At 43.6% G+C, this 25,665-nt stretch overlaps 1 protein-coding gene across 3 annotated transcripts; it reads right to left on the bottom strand.

Moving 5' to 3' along the window:
* Window positions 1–343: 343 nt before the first annotated feature.
* MED26 (mediator complex subunit 26) lies at window positions 344–24,993 on the bottom strand. Of its 3 annotated transcripts, none has more exons than XM_069790331.1 (3): window positions 24,525–24,993; window positions 6,026–6,100; window positions 344–4,662 (listed from the first exon to the last, which is right to left on the bottom strand). In XM_069790331.1, exons 1-3 carry the CDS (start codon window positions 24,597–24,599, stop codon window positions 2,968–2,970), a joined length of 1,845 nt encoding a protein of 614 aa, XP_069646432.1. In that variant the 5' UTR covers window positions 24,600–24,993; the 3' UTR covers window positions 344–2,967. The 3 variants fall into 3 exon arrangements, with proteins under 3 accessions (XP_069646432.1, XP_009914863.2, XP_009914862.2); XM_009916561.2 differs by lacking the exon at window positions 24,525–24,993 and adding an exon at window positions 23,635–23,986; XM_009916560.2 differs by lacking the exon at window positions 24,525–24,993 and adding an exon at window positions 17,129–17,826.
* Window positions 24,994–25,665: the final 672 nt, after the last annotated feature.

The following is a 25,665-nucleotide window of genomic DNA, read 5'->3' on the forward strand; positions in this document are numbered from 1 at the left end:
ATTGTTCTGACCTTTAAAACTAACTCAAGGAATACGTAATGCTGGCTGTAGTAAAAGATGGGCGAGTACCTGTCAAACAGGAGGGGGTTCTACTAGAGCCTACTCCATCCATGCACTCCATCAAAAGACATTCTTACAGCATTAGTCTACCTATAAGAACATGCACTTTAGGTAACAGCGATTCCCAAAAGATTTGCAGATGAGCCATTTCATGTCATCCAGTGACAAGAAAGAGGTGGCAGTGTATTAAGATTTTACGATTAGAAGAATAAATTTTGTAAGGCAGGAGGAAACCAGTAGCAGAGAAACGTGAGTTCATGCAAAAATGAGAGTACACAGCAGATACGCACACGGTAAACTTCATTTGAACTTGTTTACAAAATTGACAAAAAAAATATCACCTTGTAAACTTATTCACATTTGTTGGAGCTCACAGAACTGGTTATACTAGCATGCTGAAATAAAGATTGTCAAGCCTCGTCTCACCCTGGATGACATCCCAGTGAGTTGACCCTTACAGCAGAAACAAACTCGGTATGGAACAAGATTTAAAGCTTGCATTGTGAGTGAATTTCTCTAACGATTTAGTACCGCTAGGGAAAGGGCTGGCTCTAATACCTGACACTCCCTCAAGCAAAGAGAGCATCAGCACGGTCACTTTGCTACCCAGAGCTGGATGTAATTTGAAAGCAGTGATGACCTTAGGGCATCACCTCACCGAGTGTGGTCCACAAGGGCCATTGATTGCATCAGAAACGTAAGCAGTGGAGAAAAAGATGGGTTTTATAAAGTGTTAATGTAATACTTTTGTCATTTCCTGAAATTTGCCCTATATTCAAAGGCCTTAGAAGAGCACGGACCCTGTTCCTAAATGCGACCATTCAGGGAAAAAGGGACAAGGGGCGGTGGGAGATAAGATGCACAGTATTTTTTACATAAACAAAACCCAAGCATTTTCCAAAATGACCAGCTTTTCAGCCCTCTACCATCAAATCTACCTTTCTGAAAGTAGCTTTCCCCAACTTTAAAACACACTGCTTGACCTCATCAACTGCAGAAGGACAAAATGGAAGTAAACTGAAAATATACTTGGAAGCATTTTTTTGGTAACCACTTTTTCTGGTTTCACACTCAGACCCCAGATTTCAGAAATGGAAGCACAGACATCAGTTAAGATTTCTGAGACACCCACACATTTCAATACCAGTCAGATCACAAAAGCAGTAGGTTTGAACAAGAATTGAAACCAAACCTTATCGGTTGTATTCCAGGGAATGAACCAACTTAATGTATACCTGGCGAGGAACACCCTTTTAAACTCACATAAGAGCTTGACTCTCCTCTCAAGGCAGGAGAACTCTTGCCAAGGCTCTTCTCCATAGAAGCGAGATCCAGCACAAACGGGTTAACAGAGTTAACATCACTAAGCCTAGAAATATTTTTGGTATAGTGTCCCCTCCCCTTTTCCCCTGGACAGAAGCCCAGCACCGGGGACTGCAGAAAACAACTAGTCCCGAATGTTAAAGCAATTACAGTTAATAGAAATTCTTAGCCTTCTATACTGAACCAGGCTGCTTCAGAAAGCATTTTAACAATTAGGAATAATATATTACAAAGTTACTGAGAAAAAAGATGAACTATGATCTTTTTAGACTTTGAGGTACATTAACAGCAATTGGGTTATCAGTCTCCAGACCCTGGATGCAACCAGAGTTTAAAAAAAAAATCCAACCTGTGCGACTGAATACCACCAACGTACTTGGAAGACATCTTGTATATCCCTAACAGCCAGCTGCTTTCGACAGTGTCGGATGGGATTCGGCTTCACCACACTGCTCCGACGGATTCTCAGTGTTGATGATCACTTAGCTGGTCTGAATTGAGCAAACTTTAAAAAAAATGAGTTAAGTATAAATAATTCACAAACTGTTTTGTGCAAATTTTTTTTATTTCCACATTTATATCACAATGTGTCCACTTAAAGGACCAAATAGCAAAGTTGCTCCCTTCTGCATCCCAAGAACACAGAAGTCTAGGTACTGTACATTCACTAAGGCTCTTTGTTTTTGCAAATTGCGTTTATGATGGATATCCATAAGGCAAACAATATCTAAAGGAATGGTAACAAGTATATTTCCAGCATACAAACAGGCTTCCTTTTTCCCTCTCACAGTACAGTTACAAACTTGTAGCACCCTCATTACATTTAGATTCTAGAAAAGGTGATTTTTCTTTTTTTTTTCTTTTTTCCTAGAAGTTTGCAGGAAGGGAAAAGGAGGAAAAATATTTGGCTGGTGGTGGTGGGATCAAAAAATATCATTAAACATCTAGTTTTTGCAGCATTTCTCAGAGACTGGATTTAAACTGAAACCAGACTAAAATATGTGGATGCCTATGGAATGTTGAGCTGAAGCTGGTCTCCCAGCCTGCAGTGCAACACCTGCTGTTTAAAACCCAATCTCCGTACCACATGACTTTAAAAAAAACGCAATCATGTTCAGAGATGTGATACAAATAAAACTACAGTTTTTGCACATTGTCTCTCGAATATCTCACTGCCAAATAAAAACCCAAATCAAGTCAAATAAATAGATGCATATTTTGTAAAGGTAACTTCCACAATTTTCTCTGTACCTGCCTGTAATAAGATTCCGGCATTCAGAAAGTGCTGGAAATCCTCTTCACTTCTTGGGGACTAACACTTTTTTATAGCTGGCTCGCTATAAGAGTTTTGAACTCAATTTATCAACCTTCGTATGCCTTCCTTTGCAATTGTTAGTAAACTGGTAGCAGCATTTCACAAAAGGAGAATTTAAAGGGAAGAGCTGTAAAAGAACCAGCTCCCTCACACCCTCTGCTCGTTGGGCCTGTTTGTCCAGGACAGGAGGCTTTCTCCATCTTTAAGTGGCATAGTGTCTGCCATTTTTGCTAATTGCAGATGTAAAAGCATTTTTAGCAAAACTGTACTCAGTCTAGGCAGACGTAAGGCAGGATGTTCAATCTACCATCATCCCCATGTGGATCTAAAGATATGCACTGTGTCCAATCATACCAGTTACCCTGTGTGTCATAACAACCGTTCACGCCTGGCCAGTTATGTTCACGTATTCTGTTGAGGTCATCACTTGTGACCTCTCTTGTGACCCCAGGCAAGTCTGTAGGTTTGCTGTTAGGAGCTAGAACATGAGTCTTTCTAGCCTCTTTTCTAGTGCTTTCCTCCTGCTTTAAATATTCAGACATGAAGTAGTGAGCTCCTGGAGTCTGTACTCCTGATGAAGACAGCAAGCTACTCTGTCTGTTTAAATATGACTGAATGATTTCATTTCTGGATAATTCTTTCCAGTTCGTTTGTTCAAAGGGGCTTTGCAGGTTGGGTTTTTGCTCCTGCTTTTCCGTTTCTGTCCTGTGCTGTTCAGTAAGTGCAGGGATTTCTACCTGCAAAGGATCTTTCTGTGTTAAAGGTTTTATCTGTCCTGTCATGGGATCAAAAGTGAGTTTTCTCTCTTTTAATCTCACAGGTTTCACACCCCCTTCTGTCACGTGCCCATCCAAGTTGACTGTATAGTCTCTGGGTCGGTACCTTTTCTTCTTTTTACTATCGGAACCTGAAGCAGCATCATCACTGTCCATTTTTGAAGCGTCCTGTGAAAAGCCCATGTGTGGCGTGAGAGATTCCCCAGGGTGGGAGCTGGTTTTGCAGCTGGAAGATGTGTGCTGTTGAAGTGTCCCTGCTGTATGCCTGTGCTGGCTTTCAGAAGGTACCTGCTGCTCCTGCCAGTGCTGAGATACCTCAGTTACCGATTGCTGAGAGAACTCCAGTCTTTTTGCTGGCATTGGAGGTGTCGACGGTTGCATCAGGGATGGTGGCGGTGATGGCACCTGTGCAGTATCTAAGAACTGAGACCTTTGAGATGGACTAGGCATTGAATCCTTTGGTGAGTACGTAGTATGCTGCCGAGCAAAAGTATCATGCCTAACATTTCTGGGGCTAAACGAGGAACAGCGAGGACTCTTGGGTTGGTGCGGTCCTGTGGTTTCTTCCGATTTATCATGCTGCTGAAGCACTGCAGTCTTTAATAACGAGGAAGTGCTTGAAGGTTTTACAAGTCCTGGAGAACTGGTGTGAGGTTTTACAGCATTGACTGGGATCTTATTGTGTTTATCATTTTCACTGAGTTCTGTCCTGCTGCTTTCGGGCCCTGCATGTAGATTTATGTCTACAGGACTAGGGAAATTTTCAGGACTACCTCCAATTCCATTTGTGGGAGGGGGTGAAGAGTTTTGTAATACTTCATGACTAGCTTTGGAGACTTTGGGGGGAGGAGGGCCCTGATGCCCGTCCCTGTGTTCACCTTTCCTTTTCCGATTTCCCAGTTTCTCTGGTTTTGGAGAATTTAGTTTCTGTATATCATTCCTGCTTTTCAATTCGCTGATGGGCTTTGATCCAGCCACAGCAGGAAGTTGCGCTTCGGGTTTGCAGTTGTGAGCACCACCATTTGCTGATCCAGGTGGATTCGGCAACCCTCTTGGCACTGGTTCATTCTGGGTTACAGGTTCTATCAACTTTTGCCAATTCCGCAACAATTTCTTGGCACGTTTGGCAAGTTCCTCATTGGATGTCTTCTTCCTCACCTCATTGATAAGCCTCCCAAGTCTCGTTTCCTATAAAGAAAGAAAAGTTGTTTTACAAACAGGTATCATTCTAAACAGAATTCTTAAGGTACATTTCTGCTTTGTAATGCTTACCCTAAGAAATACCTAGTTAAAATCCACTAAAGGTTTAAATGTTGAATTAATCTTTTTGGAAAGGATTAGCCCAGCCGGTTCAGCGCTCTGCCACGCAACATGAAACCTACTGTAGGTTTCCAGTCGCTCTGTCTTTATTCCCCGGCTAAAGCACCAGAGCCATTAGCTGTGAAAAACATCAGGAAGGAATTCTTTAATCAGCAAGAATCTTGAGAGAATAAAGGTGCAAGCTTGGATTCGAGGGGAAGTGCAGCACCCAAGGCAGTAAAGGTGCATGTTTATCACAATGAAATTATAAGATCTGCAGAAAGAGGCAAGAGAAGAAAATTCCAGAATCTTCGCCTGTTACAGTAATACGTTGACAATAATCTCCATTTCACAAACCTGACTAGCCAGGGTGTGACTTATGTCCTACCTTCTTCCTCCATCTCTCCTCTCCCTTCACTCCCCAGTATCTTGAAAGGGTATGAAAGACCGATTTAAACAAGCATTCCTAGGGTGTCCCAAAGTGGTTTCATAAGTGGAAGGAAGTGAAGTGTTTGATTGTTCCCAAAGCACATTTGAAAACAAAGAATTGTTCCATAAGTCAGATTACTTAAGAAAAGCACTTCAAAGGAAAACATAGACCAGTCTGTGAGAGAAATAGGCAACACGTTGCGATACATACATTGAAATACAGCTGGAGTTATAATTAAGCAACAGCTAAAAGCAAGTAACACCAATAATTTCAATATAAAGATATAAAAGAATTTTATAATTTAGCCATAAAAACTTCTTTAGGCTCTGTTTCTAACAGTGGCGAGTGAGACTGCAGCTATCCCATCTGATACTTCAACTTTTAATACAACTAATCTCACCAACTAGATCAGGCACTGAAACCTGCTTAGCTGAATTTAAGATTAATTTTGTAGACACAGAGTAACTATATTCCTATTTCAGATTCTTTGGTGCTTGGTCACCAAACATCTAAAAAGGTGACCAGTACTTCAGCAAGCAGAGTTATGTTGCTGAATGCAACAGAATTAATCAGTAGCAAGTAATAATTTAGTGCCCTACACAAACAGGAACTGTGCTGCACAGAATACTGATCTGAATCCAGAAAGAATCACTGTGTATGCATTGAGATGTCAGAAGCAGCACAAGGGACAAAATAATATCTTAATTGTGAATCCTTTGCAATCATTCTATTGTTTCAAGAAAAGCTCTTATGGAAATTAGATCGGCAGAGAAAGTCCTTTTATACACACAAAAATCAAGTAATGTTTGGAGGGTGACATACCTCAAGTGCCTCTTTGGTAATGGGATATTTCTCCAGGCTGGAGATCACTTCCAGCACTGCCACCATGTTATGGATCTGCAACAAGGAAGACAAAGTCACTTCATGTTTCATGTACAGGTCTTAGTTATCAAATGTAATTTAAGACCTTCCACTTTATAATTGCTGGAAGCATTAATCACAAAATTGCTATCACACTGTCTGGCTTTAGGGAGCTGACTGTTCAAAGAATAGGGACAAGGACACTTTACTGACCTAGTTGGAAACTGCAGGAGCTGTAACAAACACACTCTTATGTAAAACTAAAGGAAACATTAGCAATAAAACCAGTGTGACTTACTAGCAAAGTTCTGAGACTCCTAGCCAAGGTGTTAGTTAATTGTCCTACAGCCTAACTGGAAACGTTAAATGCCAAGTGGGCCAAGAAGAGCAACGAGTCAAATCAGAACTCTTGCATTTATCCCTTTAGGCACTGCTTTAGATTTATGCCAGTCACCGCCCTATGATTTTGTTCAGAATATCTATGTTTCCTGTAGCTACGCACCAACAGTCTAAAATCCCAGGCACAAACTCCTCCAAGTTGAAGAGCAGAGAAGCAAAGGCTGTGCCCAGTAGGTGTCCTCAGCCCATCGCCCAGCACCAGGCGTGGGATAGAGCCACCCTAAAAACTCCGCAATCATTCTACCACTCTATTTCCTCATATGTAAGATGGTGAGGAGTAACTGCAGATATTCACGTTACGTTAACAAAGCCTGCATCCTTTTCTGATGGGTTTCACTGCAACATTTCTGTAGGCATGAGTAAGCTCACACAAAAGCAATTGCCACAATCCGTAGATGTTAAGCACAGGTGTGATTTTAGTAATTTCTATGAGAAACCCCAGACTACACAGAGATCCATATTTCCATTACCTGATGTTAAGAGCACCAAAAAGTGGAATTTCTAATTCACCTTTGTAGATAGATTTAAAAGATAAGCAAAGGAAAACTTGAATCACCGTCTCATTTATTGCTTAATTGCATTTGTGACTCAACTGGACATGAACTGCATGTGAGAGAAATCTCTCAGCAAGAACCTCTGCAGGGATCCCACATTATCCTGAAGTCTTATCAGGAGCATAATCAGGTCGCTCTACCCTCCCAGTCACACACTCCGCTGCAAGATTCTTCATTTTAAAAAGATTGCAAGTTCGGAAGAATTAGCTTTTTTTCAAGTCAATTCTACCCTTCTATTAAGATAAAACAAGAGAATCAGGAGCCGAAGGCTCTTCCTTTCAGAAAGTCTTGTGCATAGACAATGTTTTTTCCATCACAGCAGGATTGTTTAATGTAGGAAATACTTGGATAAAGCTGCCGGCAATTAAACACTTTACCTGATTTTTAGATTCACTTTTATCAAACTTATGTTTAAAGTCTATATAGGCTTTGAATGATTCTAACTGTTACAGGCTGTAAAACCAAATTCAGACCAAAGATGAGTTAATTTGTCATGGTCTTTTCTTCACTGAACGACAATGCCTCTGCAGATATTTAAAGCCCTACCATCCGGTCAGGTCTGCTAAAACTCTGCTTAAGCTTTAAAGCAGCAATAGCATGTATTTTGACATATTCTAGTTCTTACTATTTCACTTCAATGCACTGACTTTCTTCCATGTTTTGATCCTTGCACTGCCCTCAGTGCCTACAAAGGCTGATTTAGCACCACAGTTTAAGTAATACATAACACCAGAGGTTTTTTTTCAGTTTCTAGAACCAGAGTACTTAGAATAGCTAATGCTCAATTCTGGGAGTTTCCAGACAAACATTTTTAGACTTGCAAAACATGATACTCTCCTTCCCAACACATATTTTAGACTATGAATTACCAGGGTGCAAAAAGGCTCTGTGTATTGCACACACCAATAATTGGTACAATTATTTTTGCAGTTACTGGTAATCCCCAAATATTCATTATCTAAATGACAAACCAATGGCAAAAAAGGATCACTAGTCTATCAAAAGGTCAAGATGGGGAAAGCGATACACTCACATATATACACACCTACAGAAAGATTAAATTGGTCAGGGAATTTCCAGTAACAGCTTTGCCTTTGTTCAATATATCCAAATACACATACAGGGATACCCCTGAATGCTAAATCACCTACCAGAGACCAGGTCTACACCAAGACTGATAGACTCTTACTTCATTCCCTCCTTTGAGGGACACATGGTGCCAATTAAGACAGTGAAAGCAGCCTTACACTGCTGAGTCTGTGCTGATCACTCAACTTCTGGTAAAACACAAAACACCCATTTCAGATTCTTCACACATTTGTAACCAATTGAAAACATGCTGTCACACTGAAGCAATCGCTGCAAGGAGCACGAAGGCTCACACTCGAGATCAACTGCAGGAAGCTCCTCTCGGTTTTTTTTTCCTTCTTTTTGACCTGCAGGGAAGCGTGGTTCTTAAAAATAATAAAACGTTCAGGCAGGTTCAACAACTTCTCCACCCTTCCCGAGTAGTTTTGTGTAGTTTTCTTGGAATGCTTCACCCAAACTGCCACAAAGAGAAGCTTATAATAAAAATCATATTCACCTATTTTAAAATAATGCAGACTATGAAATTTCTTGTGGTATAGTTAAACATTATGATGAAAACAAGATGACTTCCCCAAAATGCCTCAAGTATCATCTATTCAATGCGAAGACATCTATTTTGGTACCAGCAGCACATCAGTATTGCACATCAGTACCTTTACCTTAAACCACCTGTTACTGGCTTAATAAAATTAATATATTGTCACACTACTGACATGAGACTGAAGTTACAAAACCTACCAGGACATCATCCTACTTTGAACAGCACCAGAAATGATAATTTATTAACGCAAGCTGCTATTAAAAATACTCACTGGCTACACAGCAGATAGCCAAAGTAACATAAAGCAGAGTGGGAAAAGGGAGTTTGGCAACCTTGCTCTCTTCAGACGATAGTTAAGAGTATAATTGCGTAAGATGGCATCTCAGGAACTTGCACATCATTTTAGTTTCTATTTGTCTTCGTCTACTTACGGTGCAACCCATTACTACCCTCCCAAAACAAGAACTTTCATGAAGCAACCCCAGGACCTCGCATTTTAGGAGCTTGCAGAAACCAGCTAAAAATAATTCATATGGCATTTCAAATTATCTCATGCTATTCCCATGTTGTGAAGATTGACTGGCACACAGACCAATTCACTCGAAAGTTTACTGGAGAACATCTGCTTTGAGTTATCTACGATAATCCTTTCCAGCCAACCCTAATGACAGTCACAGAAAACAAATCTTATTTATTCCACGCAAGTCTCCTTTAGTCATTCAGCTATACTCTGGAGTTTACTACTGGTATCTGAGATCTTTTCCAAGTAAGCACTAAATGTTTTTACTACAGCTTCAGACAAAAGCATGGGTTTCTGAACTCTCTGGAAAAGATCAAGCAGCTTAATTTCCTTTCTTTAACTGCCATCTTGATTTATAAAAACTAAAATAAGATTAAGAACAATTCAGGAACTAACTTCAGGGTAAGTGTTATACAGCAGTTTAAAAGGATAAAAAGTGTGTTAGGGTTCGGGAAGTTTAATGTACAGCTGTTCCCTGCCACCTCCAATTCTACTGCCTCCTTCCCTGGTAGATTTGAAAATAGCAGTAAACTCGGCATCTGCATGTGAGCCGGTATCACTGTTTCCACGTGCTGGGACGTGTTTTATGTTGGACTAGCACGCTCAGATGTTATGCTTTGATTCTCTTCCTTCATCTACAGACCAGTCCAGATACAAAACACAAAACGAGCACCAATGTAACACTTTTCTTTCTTCCTCAGGACTGCCTTGACACACAGGACAACCTCCATCTCACTCCACTGCTGCCTAAGAAACAAACATTACAGAAACATTCAATTGCAGTCATTTGAATAAAGCAATTTTGGGGTTGGTTTGGTTTTTTTTTAATGTTTCATAGGGATTTTTCTAAAGATCTTTGCATGCATGACTAGACCACGATAGATGACAAACCAGAACTGAGTTAGCAAGGCTGATGTTGCTGAGACACTTAGTTATACAGGCCTCAAGTAGGAGAAGGAGTAGGTATTTCCTTGTAACATGAAAACCTGAGCGCTAGGTGCACAAATACCAAAAAATTGCAGTGAAACTGCTAATACAGATTCCTATCCTACTGGATTCTGGCTAGAAAGGCTCTTTTTAACCACTTGCACAAAGTTCACAAAACAGCACTAAAAGGCATCCTTTGACATAGTATCATCATCCATATGGGTCACATTAGTACCTTTAAAAGTTTCTAAAGGGTACTTAAACTTGGCCTAGTATGTCTAGAATCCCTAATCACTGAAACTTTTCTAAAAACAAAGCTATTATCCTCCTGAAATCACAGGTTATAATAATCAATAATCTTGACTCCATTGCAGGCATTTTGAAACAGACTATACAGCTATATCAGAAGACACTGGCTTTGAGAGAACATATTTGTCATCATACTTCAACTTACTTCCTCAGAATATGCTATAAATACTCAATATTTTGCTAGTTTCAAAGAAAGTACTTTTGTAACACTTTCCCACCTGTAGTATCAAAGTTATTTCACAAAAGCAAGCAGAGAAGTGGACCCCCTGTGGAAGACTAAACAGATCTTTCTACCTTTCCTACCGATACAAATCCGGATCTCCATTGCCAAGTTGGTGTTTTCTGTTGGCAATTAATAAAAGAAGTGCAGTATGGTCTATACAGAAGTTCACAGGAGCATTTGTACAATTTTTTATTGCCTTCCCTCTGCTCCTAGGGACAGCAGCGTTTTATTGGGTAGTTATAAAAACTGTCATGTATCTATGGGCCACGTATATCTTAAGTAGCACAGGATAACGTTCAAGAAAATCCCAGGTTCAAGGTCGATATTGCTGAAATGGCCAAGAAGGCAGAACTGATTCAGAAGGCAGGTACGGAAACAGCACCACGAGCAAGGTCATCCGCTCGTGTTTATTTTCTCCAAAGTAGTGTACTGATTACCTGCATCTAAGCACCAATTCCTACCCCAGTCTGGGGTCTCTGAGCAGTATCAGATCTTGCCCCCAGCACTGCATTTGTATAAAAGCTACTTCATTGCATAATAATCTGAAACATGGAATAAGAAGTAAAAAGAGAAAAGTTGCTATTCATAGTAGGCTTTATTTAAATGTGGCAATGGAAATACAGTAGTATAGTGTTTATTTAGCACTTCATATAGGATGCATTAGATACCAGACACTAACAATACATATCATGAACAATAAACTATAATGTCATTTTTTCAATGATACAGACCAAACACACAAAGTTAGAATTCAGGTTACAACCTGCTGGTATGTAGTTCAGTTCCCTTGCAACTGATCTATTAACAGTTTCCCCTACCCTCAATGTGACATGATGTTGTCTAAAGATAGGGTACACGAGATACTATTCACAGAAATGACATACCAAAAAGATGACCATGCACTACTTTGTTCATAATTTTTCAAAATGTTTGAAAGTCAGTTTGCTAAGCAGAGTTAAAATATTCACCAGTACACAAAAGATATGCTTAAAGGTGGAGGCAAGTTTTCTAATAGTATTTAGTAAAGCAGATCTTTAAACATGAAGGAATCAATGATTTGGGTTCAAAGTCATCCACTGAGAGTATCTTCTACGACAGAGAAATTAATTTGGAGTCCACGCTTTGAAAACTGATCAGAAATTTGTGCTGCAAAACAACAGGTGGAAGAAATGCTCCTTGACTACCAAGAACAGTCAAAAAAGTGGCCAGGCACAGCAAGCAGTTATCCTTACCTCTGGACTTAAAGTTTCCGGGTCTAATTTAAAGAGTCAAAACAATTTGCATATATTTTATTTGTACTTAGGCTTTATTTAATGGTAAAGTAACATCATCCAGACACCTTCCCATACACACTTTACAAAGCCAGGATCATCAAACAAGAGTAAAGTCAGATTCCAACAAAATACCGCATTGCGAAGAAATCAGCAGACCTGAAATATTTCACTTGAGTGAGACAACAGTTTAGCCCTCTGTTAGCTTTTGGCAGTATGTACGCACATAAGTAAGGTGTAGAGAGACTAGAACAGCCAAGAGATCAAGAGGAGTTTGCCAGCAGAAAAAGCAGCTTGCCCTGGCAGTTACAGCCTCGAGACACAAATCCACACCAGTTGGTAAGTGCCATCAACACTCTAGCTCTTCTCTACACGGTCCACTCCAAAGGAGACGTCTAACCCTGGCAGGGGCCCTCAACATAGCAGGAAAACACTCCAAACTTTGGCAAGGCGGGGGAAACCACCCAACGAAAGAGTATCTGTCGGTAGAGTCATTTAGAAGGTAAGATATAAGTGGTAGCAAAATACAGATTATGGAGACAAGACACACACCCAGAACACGACCATTCACAGGACAGCAGTAGCACATTGAGGGAAGTCTTCCTGCTCTACAGGAAGAGATCTTTAAAGCAAATAGAAAACAGTCAACAGTATAACACTTTTCTCCATTCATATTTATTAGCCAATAATTGGAAAACATTCTTGTTACTACAGAGAAGAATAATTGTCTGTCAACTTCAACATTCGCTAAACATTTTGTATAATATCATAAGAGTTGTACCTGTAGTGCCTACCCCTCAGTTGTATATGAAACACAGAAGACTCACTACAGCGTGATCCCCCAACACTTCTTCTTCCACCCCCAACAAAAAAAAAACCAAACAAACCCAGACCACCAGACCATGAAGTTGGGCAAAACCTTTTTGGGGAACAAATTTATTTAAAAAGCCCAGCAGTTGAAGTGAAGGTTAGTTACATGAAATACTATTAAACTGGACAGACATGTGTGGCACAAATTCAAGATAAGGGAACAGAGTAAGAAGAGGAGTGGACTGCCACAAAGCCAGGCAGTCATTGTCACAGCAGGGCAGAACACAGCCTCAATGGCACCTACCACGGCATACTGCAAGCAAGATAACTTTAGTCTTGTTTTTTCACTCAACACCATACTGATAAGGAATGGTATAGGCATCAAAATCAGCTGGAATTACATGTTCATCTCAAGGCACCACAGTTCAAGAGCATATACAAAGAGGAGTTCAGAGGAGAGCAGTGATAAGAGGTTTTGAAAACATGGTGAATAAGAAAAAGTTTAAGTACTCAGTTCATACAGTATTGAAATAAATAGGGAGGAGACACTTAAAGCTTGAAATAAGCCTTCCTGTGCATTATTAGTCATAATAAACAGCAATCAACTGTTTTCATGCTCGCTGGCCTAATTTGCAACAAGACAAATACCGATTACATATTAGGAGTAACCAGAGATGCACTCAGACAAGCTCCCAAATAGTTTCCGTAGCCACTACAGAGGTTTAAGAACAGATTAGACAAGTCTGGAAGGAGTTGCTTTGTATAGGTGATGCTACTCCAGCGAAGGCGATGGACCACATAGCTTCATGAAGTCCCTTCCAGCCATGCACCCCTATGTTTCACACCTGGGGAACAGAAACTGAACAGCAAGTAGTGGAAACACATTGAAACACCCATTTCTACCTAGTCCGAGCTAGACTCAAAATAGTAATTCTAAATTCTGTCCCCTCGAAGAGATACATGCAGGCAATTACACAAAGCAGTCTGTGTTATAAAGGACTTAGAAAAAATTCGACACTTCACAGTTCGCTGCCCCACCACACAGGGCAGGCTCACTCTCCCAAGCGCAGTGCCCCAAGCGAACGTGACCCCAGAAGAAACACCCAAGGCTGTCCCAGCCGTCGCAGGCGGCTCAGCACCACTCAGGCTCTGTAGTCACTTCATATCATTTCAACCACCTTGTGCCTTCCCCTCTACATCCCGACACCCAAGCACATTTCTAAAACAGCATGGTCCTGCCAAAACAAAGCTTAATGAAACAAGAATATCCACGGAAGGTATTAGGTTTGACCCAGCCCTATACATCCATTGCCTTCTGGTATAAATCCTACCGATCACACAGCCAGCTACAACCACGTTTAACATTTAGTGGAAAAATGTAGCATGTCTTACAGAAGGAGACTTGTCAAGTGTTGAGCTGCACAACGAAAGAGTACAAAATAATGCAACGTGCCCCCCGCCCCCCCACCGGTGTAGCAATTGCTACAGATTATTTCAGCACAATACCTAACACCTATAGAACACATCACTAACACAAGCCCTAAAAACCCAATCACTAGGCTGGTCCTACCAACATCTAAGCACGATACAGTTTCATTATATACACAGTAACCACTCTCCTCCTCTTCCACCTGCACAGAAACTCTAACCAGGTGAATCTGGGTAGTTATTTATTATAAGCCATGAACTGAAGTTCAATACTATTGCTTAAAAATTTAGAGAGCCATAAAATGAGGTTGCTATGCAATCAAAGTCACAGGAACAACTGGTCCTACTTCAACAAGAGAGAAACACAGAGTTTGTTGATTTTTCAGACAGAATAATACAGAATATACAGAAAATTCAGCCTTAAAAAGCACCCCTTCTGATCTATCACGATCCTGCTGCTTTCTGTGGTAAGGAGAGATCCATTCGTTCAGCCAGAAGCCTGTACTTTGATTGCAGTTACTCAGGGAAGTGAAAAGCCAACGCTGAGAGTTAATGCACAACAGGCAGGTGCCAGCGCAGCCGAGGACGCTCCTGGCACAGCAGCCCTCCACTTCACCTGAGCTCGCTGTTATTATCTACCTGCGTTACGGTAAGAGCAAAGTCAGACACCGAACTAGATTATGAGAATGACCCTTAAAGGCATCGCCTGGACAGAATCATTCTGCAATCACCTGCTTAATCTTAATGCACTCCAGAGAACTAGTGGAGATTTAAAATTATGCAACACGCATTTAAGGACTTGATGAGAATGGCTTCAAAGGGTCAAGAGCTTTCTGAAGTTCTTAAATATTATGTTACCCATCTCATGGAATATCTACCCAGAGCTGTTATCATGGAGCTGTTTATATCTGAAAGTAATATACAGAAAAGCCCTACTAATGTCACCACAATATAGACTTTTCACTCTTTTCTTAAAAAAACAGAAACATCTATCACCATATTATTGGTATACTTCTAAATGCAGCAGACCAACTTTTTTCAAAATGCTAGAGAAGCTTCTCAGTTGATTCCTTAAATGATAAAGGAGGCTAAGGTAAGAGCCTGTTGAATACACTGCATTGTGGAATTTATTAATTCATCACACTGAAGTGCAGTATGCTTGCATGACTGCTCAGGAGAATTTAAGCATGGCATATTTGTTCACAAAACCCGAGAAAAAGAGTCTTACAAATTGGGAAAGTTTTAAATACTAACTTTGGAGAGAAGTCCCTTTATCCTTTCAACAGCAGTTACTAATACAGAATTTCCGTGAGCACATGCCATAGAGAAGTTTTATGGATACGCAAAAAAAAGTTGAAATCAATTTACCCTCTCCTAGAATTATTGCTCGCCAAATTCTAGATAAAATGCTGATGCCAGTCAACCATTTCCAAATGCCTCCATTCTCTGAAGACTGTGCAGGTCCTCGGGAGAATATAACCTGTCGGGGAAAGCAGATGACCCCCCTGATAATCAGTCGGGAATGCTCGGCCATTCCATTCAGTGGCAGGATCATTAGCAGCTACTTGGAAACAAAATGAGTTTTCTACCTTTGGCTGGGAAAAAAAATCTTCCCCCAGAGGACCGTAAGTACAGCACCTTTCATCTCGGGGCTTACAAATTGGAGAGCTACTTTACTTTAAGACCAGCTCCACTCCAGAGCCAATTGCCAAGTGTGATCGTGACAGGACAAAAGAACACAGTACCCCATCAGCATTTTATTTATATTTAAATACAGAACGCTTAGGCAACTACAACCTGGCGCTAGTTATTTCTAATCTAGCAGCAAAAAACTTCATGATTTCCACTTAAAAAAGCCCCACTGATGCTTAAGCCCCTTGGCAGCCTGTCTTAAAATGTCCAGTGAAGAAAATAATATACAAAGTCAAAACCCAATAGCTCATATTTTAATAGACAAACTCTTACACACATGACAACAGAGACCGAGTTGTCACGGTAAGTATACAGGCTGCAGGCACCCCACCTTTGCAAATACATTTGAAACATCACCTTCTCTTCCATCTCACTATGCTCAACTCTATTCAAGAGTCAACTGTAGTTTCTCCAAGGATAAACTATAATATCAAGGTATAAATTTTTCTGGAACTTTCAAGATAACTTATGTACAGACATAAAAATTCCATGTTCCTTCCCATGCAATTAATTTACACAGCACAAGGAGTGTTACATACTGACCATCCTAGCCAGCTCAGAGCTTGCTTAAGCAACAGCTTACAGAAGCACAGAGCTGGTTGTAGATGAGCTGGAAGTTTGGTCACTGAAGACAAGTTATGAATGTGCATCACCACCCTGGGGAAAAAACATGCTCCTCTACCATCAGAAGTTCTACACTCCTTAAAAAAAAAAAAATCAATTTAGCCCTGTAGTATAATCATGATGTTCTGCAAGCTGATTCTGCATGAAAACAGTATGTGAGAAAGCAGCTCCACAAAAGTGCTGGCTGTCACTCTCAGACAAGACTTCCACCTCTGCACAATCATCTTCACAGCACAAAGTTTCAAAATACACCCAGTTGAGTATGTTGCTGAATACTACAGACCGACTTGGACGTAGGATTCCTCTCCTCCCCAACTGCTATGTTAGAAAACCACTTTGTTCAATAAAACGGAACTAATTACATTCTACTTCCAGTGATTCCTCGGTAGAAATTTCTACCACCGACTGTTTGGACATGTTGAAAATTCTATACTTTGATATTAACAGTCACACTTAAGCATGCACCACTGCCCCATGAAAGCCATGCCCCAGAAAACACTGACACGCTGTTAAGTTTAGCAGATTGCATCTCATATTAAAGCAATTTGCTAGCACTTAAATATTGTTCCAAACACTGAAAGCATGAATTACCTGCAGAAAGAATAATTCAGCTGTTAGAATACTGAACAAACAAACCTACATTTACATTAAATTGAATGTGATGTAATTACTTTTACCTTAAATATTTCTTTAAAGACCAAGTGCGTAAGTGGGGCCACATCATACCGTATGTTATACAGACTGAAGAAAGTTTATCTGAAGTTATCAGCAAGTGCAAAATGGGTGAGACGAGATAGCAGTAAAGCGTTATCAGCCAAAACAGACACGTTTTTTCCTTCATTTATAAAAACTATACTGACATTAATTTGAACTCAAATCTACTATATTGGAGTAACTATGCCTTAAAAGAAGTGCTTCTTAATTAACATCAAATTTCCACAGCAGGCAGAATCAATTCCTTCTTTCCCTATCCTGAAACTTTTGTGGTTCCTGACAAAAGAAAACTGTCAACTGCAGCAGCTCCTTGAAGAAACTGGAAAAGGATCTCCCCTCACAGCATACTGGGAGAAAAAGCTTCAGCTCCTCTGAAACTACTTTGATCAGCAGCCAAAGGTGCCAGAATGACAGCACTGTTGTGTCATATGGCCATACCAAAAACCCTGAAGAGAGGCAACAACCCACACCTTACGCACTCCTAAATTGGGCTCACCCTCAACTTATTATACAAAACCCTAACAAATGACAAATTAGAGTTTCTATCCTAAGTCCAGACTTCTGAAACATGGGCTAAGCTGAAGGTCTTCATATTTTCTGACACAGATTGGGTCTCTCCTCGCTTGGGGGCTTTTGACAGCAAATATTCTCCCTCCCACCCATGCCAGCATCAGGCTGCAGTGCCTTGGCAGCAGGAGCCGATCCAGCTGCACCCCATGCCCACCCCACACCAGCTCCAGCCCTCCCAGGACCCCATGCTCAGCTCCCTGCTTTCTTGGGTTAATTGTGTGCCAACGTCCACAGAAACAGCTTAACACAGGGTGCTAGGTGCACCAGCGGCCGCAGGAACACAGCTGACCCAAGTCACGGCAACTTGGAAAACTGCAGCCTCGGGTTCTTTGCTGTTTGGGAAGTTTGGTTTAGCACAGCTCTCCTGGAAGGATGTGCATCTTGCACATCAGCTGTCTTTTCCATGCTGTGGTTCATGGTGACTGTCAGAGGTTATTCCTGATGTTTATTCTACCTACAAAAAGTTGGTTCTTCCATTCAGTAAAACTGCTTCATGGCTACACCAGGAAAAATGTGTTAGATTAGTTATTTCCCTCCCAGCATTTCCTCCCTCCAGGCTCTGAGCAATCAAAGTGTTCATTTCCCACCAAGGGTCCACACTACAGCATGTGCAGACAGGTACTTGCTGCAAAGTTTTATCATTTGGATTTGAAAGGCCTGATCCCCTTTAATGAAACAACCCGACAAAGTGAGGGGTGTCTGGCTGGCGGGTGCTGCTCTCCAACAGCTTGAGCTCGTACCACCTGGGGCTGCCGCTGCCCCACCATCACCTCTCCTCACCACACACACTCCCCCAACTACTGCTTTGTGCCAAAACTACCACCTCCCTGACCCCAGGATGAGCCAGGGCAGGGAAAGAGGCCCCAGACGAGCCCCCTTTCAGGTAGGGTTTGGCCAGGTGAGTTCCTTGGCTGGCCCAGTGCAGGGTCAGCACAAGGGAGGTAACAGGAATGTGCAGCTGGAGGTGGGGAAGTGGACAGGTATTACAGCAGCTCTCCCGCCAGGTGCGGCTCCGTTGGCAGTTTCAGCTGGTGTAAGCATGCAAGTTTAAGCCAAGTCAATTCAATTTTTGGTTATTCAGAGCATTAGCCACACAACCTTTAGTGTGAGGTGATTTACTTTTGAGTTGCAAAGCTCACTCATCAGTTACTAGTCAGGAGCATCCTCCTGCCTATCCATAAAGAAGTTTCCCAGCATTTATCCCAGGGACACATGCGGAGCCCTTGCATTACTGCATCGCAACGAACATGGGGGATGATTCCAGACATCTGTGAACCCCCCAAGTGACAGTGACAATAAAGGCTCTACAAGTGAAACTTGACCATAAGGCATCCACTCTTATCTTTAAAAGCACAGACAGGTGTGGTTAACTTTTACAGGTAACACATACCTCTCTCCTACGAGGTCCCAATCCATCCTAAGGCAGCAGGGAAGCATGAGGAAGCAAGCGGCACTCCATTTTTTAAGCTTCCATACCTAAACACTTTAACACCCAATTCTGCTGCCACACCTGCGCCAGTACTGTTTGTGATGCACCAGAAGTTTTACCAGATAATTCAGCTACATCAAAAACTACCTGGGGAAAAAGAAAAAAAATACTGTCTTTTCTTTTTTAAACCCTGATCAATTCCCCAGTTCAGTTCACCATATGATCCTGCAAATAGTTGCATCGGTCCACATAAAATGGGTGTGTGTAGCAGGAGTAAGAAGTGAGTGTTATTTAAATTGTCACTGCTGCCGAAACAAACACTCAAATTACAGCTTAAGAGCAAATGACTACTGCCATCATCACTGCAACCTGTGGAGTTTCAAGGAATTAACAATAGAAAGGCAATTTGGCATTCCCCTTGCTTTGACCCCTCAACCTAAACTTCCAGCCACTTTTGTTTGCTCAGATTTTGTCTTAGCAGCCTCAAACTTTATAATGGTCTCACTACTGCAAAGGGATACTCTGCAAGTGAAAAGTTTTTAATCCCCCTAAACCTTCCAGCCCTATTACCACCAAAAAATTATCCAGGACTATACAGGCAACTAACCAGACAAATGCTAACTTGGTCTAGTTAAACTCAGTACCTATGTAAGCATCGCAGGCACTGCTGGAATATACTTTCACCAAGCAAAAAAAGCTGTTTTGGAAAGAGATGGACAGGAAAGCTGCAAAGCAAGGCCAAGAAACTAACTGTACCACCACCCTCAAACAGGTGAGTTCAAGTGTATCCAGCTGTTTACAATATAGAGCATCAAAAAAAGCCATCATCCTCATTTAAGGTTATTTAGAATTATGAAGAAACTGAATACAAAGAGACTTACTGCAGCAGGCCCAAATCTTTATCTGGAACCCAGGACTGACACGGTAATGATGCTTCAGACCCTACGCATTAGGAAACAGCACAATCACCCACATGTTTCACCACGCACCTGAAACACTGAATCCACTGCCTTGATGCACAAAATGCAATACTTAAGACAAGCTACAATAAGGAAATAAACAAAAATGGTAAGAGGTACAACAGGTTCCAGCCTCTTTGCGCACTGCAGCTTCCTCAAAACTGATAAGCTTATTAAGGCCTCACAGAAAAGGATAAAGCAAAAGCCATGCCTAGTCTACTTTCGCCCACACGTAACCCTTCCCTGCATCCAAAGAAATCACCAAGACCCTCCCAAAGTGAACCATCGCCTTCCTCCACTCTCTACATTTACATTATTACAGCAGTGTCTTGAACCTTCTTCCCCCCTTTTTAAACTCAATTCTAGAAGGCATGTTTATCACCGATGACAGAGGCTTTTGTTTCTAGGACTTTGGTAAAGCAATCAATACAGAAAACAGCCATGGAAGCATCTTTAACTATGCAAGTCATGCGTTAACTGGAAGATCACCCCAGGCCAATGCACTACTTAACATATTACAACAGGCGGACCAATTTATTATTAATAATTCAGATCATGGACCTATCCTGAAGGTCTGAGCAGCAAGGCCGACTGAGATACTGCACAAATGGCAGCCTGATTTACAATCAACTCCAACCACACAGTGAGCAAATAATGGGTTGTTACTGAAACCAAAGCTGGGTTTGCATCACAGAGATGTATTAATGGCAAATAATTAAATTATTGTCTAATATTTAAAATCAGGAAAAGATTGCTACATATTCAGGATGAGGAACCATTTAATTGCAAGCACAATTCTAACAGCCAGTTGGAAACGACAGGCTTTCCCACAGAGCAAAAACTAACAGATCTCATTATTCCTGACATCAGGTAATAAATTCCCTGAAGAGTACAGAGCGCGATTTAACAAGGCAAAGGTGCTCTGCTTGGTGAAAGAGGCAGTTTCTCACCACACTGAGCCCAAATGCAAAAGCATTGCTTCTACCAGAAGCAAGGAATATCTCCCCTAGAAGACCTCACACAGCTGCTACCATAAGGTTTCGGACACTCTTCTCCAGTTCCTGTTTCTACACGGTTCTTCCAGGAAAAGGATTTTCCTGCAAGAAAATTGTATCGCCCATCTTTGTGGGTGATACCACTAAACTCATGCTTTCATCCAACATGAGTCGTGGTACATTCTTGCTAACACACAGGCTTTGGAAGGAAATTGATGTTGATACTCAGTGCTTAAGTCATGTAGCAGAAGTAGTTTGCCCATATGTTTTTTCGAGGGGAAAAGGCTGGATAAATGAAGACATAATACCAGACATCCCGGGTGGCTTCCAAGATGATGTAATTTTTTTAAAATAGCTTATTTCTTATAGGCCTCCTTTGAAATAGAGGTTACCCCTATAAATTCTGAACTAAGTGTGTGAAACTAAGTTATAAATATATTCCGCAGCAATTACTAGAAGAGGTCTCAAGTGCTAAATGCATGTGTACAATTAAAACATTGCTCCTGAGTCAGCATGGCTTTATGCAGCAGTCCAAACAAAGATGAACAATTGGCACAGAAGATGGTTTCTCAAAGCAAGCAGGTTCTGAAAGCCTGGGGAAAAGATTATTTTGACCAGTTCAACTCAATACAGGTAGGGAAACTTTGCTCTCTCTCTCTCTTTTTTAATTCAAGGCAGGACCTCAGAGTGAACCGAGATCTGTGTATACCACGAAGACCTTTACAGCTACACTGGAATGAATATCCACAATGGAGAAACAGCTTGTATTGGAGAACGTATCAGTGAAGCTTAAATTTACAGCATCCCACAGTAAAGCGCTATAAAGAACTACATCCTCCTCCTCAACCTCACAAAACTGGACTTTTTCTTGCACACTTGACAACATTAGCGCAGTTTTCACCCTCTCCCCTCTCCAGAAACAGGCACATACACACACCAATTATATTGAAAAGCCTGAATGAAATCCAGGCCTCAAAGCTTGACTTGCTTGGTAAACAAGGAAGTCAATCACAAGAATGAATACTTTAAGTTTGAATGCAACCACTTCTTTCAGGAGAAGATTCTAAAAGCCAGAAGAAAGTAGCCAGGGTTTTCTGTGAGTACCCGCAAGTGCAACAGCTCGTAGCTGCACTGACTTCTTCCTGCAGGAAAATGTCGGAACAGTTTCTTATACTTTTACGCTGCTGCCCAAGTGTGATTAAATTCAGAATCTGCTTTTAAGCACGTTCAAAATTTAAGTTTTTCTTCTCTTCGTGAAAGCGGCATGACAGGTAGTTTTATTGACTGTTTACCACATATTCTATGTGCTTTGGAGAAAAAAAGTCCGAGATCTAAGCCTGCACAATGAATCTCAACTACACCACCTCTGCTCTCCTTCGAAGAAAAGGTTAAAATGGAAGACAGCCCTCTGCCTACAGGCATTTCTAAACAATGGGCTGATTTTTCTGCCACCAATTATTGCCCTGGATAAGTATCAAGTATGTAGAATTATAATTTAACATACATTACTACTAAGCTTATGGGGCTACTGACCTGTTGGAAGCTCAGCAGAGCTATTGGCTGATGCTCTAACTTCCCCCTACAGACAGCTGCCTGGTTATTTCTGGTCCCCCTCATCACAACCAAACTGCAAGCACGTTCGCAGCATAACGTAACTTTAATGTATGGAGAAAGGGAAACGTATCCATCACAAAATATATTTCCTGGTTGCTTAATTCCGCACAGCCACAGCGTTTTAGAAAGTAACACCAGAATTAGGTACTGACAGTTTTGAAGTTAAAAGAAACCATAGATCTGTTAGAGTCTTATTACTAGGTTGACACTTGGTCTAACGTAAAGTGAAAGATTTGCAGCCACAAAAAGAGAACTCAGAGCAAACAAAATTCATGAAGTGTACTAACTGACACTTCAGCAAGATCCATGTTAAAGTACTGCAAACTCAAACAACTTTTGACATTTAAAAGCCCACAATTACCATTATAATCCATTACTGTTACTCGAACATGTAACATTGCAGCTCGCGACAAACACACATCACAGGGGATTACTAAAGAAGCTACAAGGTCAGGGTGATTTTTCTTCAGTTTTCATGTCACACACAGGCCACTCCAGAACGTCTCCAAAGGGCAACAACTTCATTACCTACTTTAAGACTTCCATACAGGTCTATTACAAAAAAAAAATACTCGTTCAGACAGAAGCAGGTATGATTTTAATAGAACCAAAATACCATTTCACATACCCAGCCTCCTGGAATAACACACACGTGCGTGTGTTCAGCCTGACGCACCCGTAGCTGCCCCCACAAACTGCAGATGGCCAAGACAAACCCACCTTTGCGTCCTGCTGTGGTGACTGCTGATCTAAGATTTAAAAATCTGACAGCTCGCAGGCTCTGCGGTCCTCTCACAGTAACCAACACCTAAGCGGAGAACCGCTTTCATGTGCCCCAAAAACCCTTAAAAGGAGTGAATGATACTTCGGATAACCGCCACTTAGACGTGAAGGCCACTTACAGGTAAAACATACGCCGACTTCTGTGCTTACACCGCATCCCAGAAGGAGCAGATAAGCTCATTAGCCTGCTGCAGGAAAGGATAACAGCCAAGACCGAGGCTGCTCGGTGCTGAAGCAGCTCCAAAGCCCCGAAGCCACCGTCGAAGCCCTCCCGGCGCCCCCGCAGCCCGGGGTACCCCACGACCCCGACTCGGAAGCGGCGGTAGGGGCCGAGGAACAGGTGGGCGCCCCGGAAGGTGCCGGTCGGTCGCGACGGAGCCCGGCCCAGAGCCCCCTGCAGGCCGCACCCGAGCCGCGGCCTGGCGTGGGGAGGCCGCCGGGCCGCACGCCGCATGGCCGGGCAGCGCCGGGGCCGGGCCCCGGAGGGGGGATGTGTGTGTGTGTGTGTGTGTGTGTGTGTGTGGTGTGTGTGTGCCGTGAGGCGGCGGGAAGCGGCGGCGGGGGGGTGAGGGACGGACACGGCCTCCCCCCGGGGAGCAGGGGGAGAGGCCTCCGGTGCCAGCGCCGGGGCGGCCCCGCGGTCCCGGCTCGGGGGCGGGTGGTGGTGGGGGGGGTGGCGTGTGTGAGGTAAGCGGGCGCCGAGGCGCCGCTGGCAGCGGGACCCCGACCGGGCAGGGCGCTGGGGAAGCTCCCCGCTACCGCCCGCAGCGGAGGCTTCCGGTGCCCGGGGAGGAACCGGAGCCCGGCCGCAACCGCGGTCCCGGTGGGAGGCGCGGTCCCGGCGTTCCCTCGGACGGCGTGCGGGGCGGGAGAGGAGGGAGGGCGGGGGGGGCGGGTGTGTGTGTGTGTGTGTCGGGGTAGGGGGGGGGGGGCCGGGGCGACGGCCCGCGGCCGGCGTCTCCCCGCGCCGCCGGCACGGGAGCCGCGGGGCCCGGCGGGCCGTACTCACGTTGCTCTGCGGGTCGATGGCCTGCAGCAGCCGGTCCCTGATCTGCTGCGGGGAGGGGGCCGGAGCCGCTGTCATTGCCTGGGCGAAGCGGGGCGGCTGCGGCCGGGGCGGGCGGGCGGCGGCGGGGCCAGGCCGGGCCGGGGCGGCGGCGGCTCCTCACTCGCCGGCGGCGGCGGCCTCCTCGGGGAGCCGGAGTCGCATGTTCGCTCCCCGCCAGGCGGGGGGGGGGGGGGGGGGAGAGGGAAAGGCTGAGGGAAGGGGAAGGGAGCGGGCAGCGGCGGTCGGAACGGGGGGAAGCGGGGAGGGGAAGGGGGAAGGGGGGGAAAAGAGGGAACCGCGACGGCGCGACCGGGCCCGGGCCCGACTGTTCCGCTCGGGGCCAAACTCAACTGTGGGCAGGAGCCAGCCCCGCGCAGGGCACCCTGGGACACGCCCGACGCCGTAACGCACGGCGCGCCCCTGACGCCCCGCCGCACGCACCGGCGGGCACGGACGGCGCCTGCGCAGTGGGGGTTTTGCGGGAGGAGCTGCGCGCCTGCGCAGTGGGCGGGAAAGGGGGGGGGCGCGCCTGCGCGGGTGGAGGGAAGGGGGAGGCCGGAGGGTTATGGCGGACGGCGGAGCGCCGAGCCCCGGGGCTCGGTTCGGAGGGGAGAGGAGCGAGTCCTGCGTCCCCGCCGAGGCCCCGAGAACGGCTGGCGGCGGGGTTAGGCGGGCGGCGGTGCTTCTACAGGGCAGCCCGGGCTGAGCAGGCGGTCCCCGGGCGGGTGGGGGGATGAAGCCTCGTGGGGAAGAGAGGGGCGAAGTGAATTAATTTGGGGAATAAAGCATCGCCCCTCGGCGACCGCGGACCTAACGCCATGGTATGTGTCTTATTTCAGGGTCGCAGGCAGGGGCCCTGGTCCTGTCGGTCGCGAAAAACCCAGCATGTTCTGGAAGAAGGTGTTAGGAGTGAATGTTTTTGCCAAGCGGCAGAACGTTTTATTTCCATTATTTTCAAAATAATGGGTCGGGCAACCATTACAAAAAAAGAGTTAACCTTACAAAACCTGAACGAGTAGTTCTTTATACAGACGTGTTTACCTTCTCACTTGTCTCCTCGATTCAGAAGAAGGCACAAGTGAAAAGCAAGTCAGGTTTCCAG

The sequence above is a fragment of the Haliaeetus albicilla genome, chromosome 8 (assembly GCF_947461875.1).
Source record: "Haliaeetus albicilla chromosome 8, bHalAlb1.1, whole genome shotgun sequence".
In the NCBI taxonomy this organism is placed as follows: Eukaryota; Metazoa; Chordata; class Aves; order Accipitriformes; family Accipitridae; genus Haliaeetus; species Haliaeetus albicilla.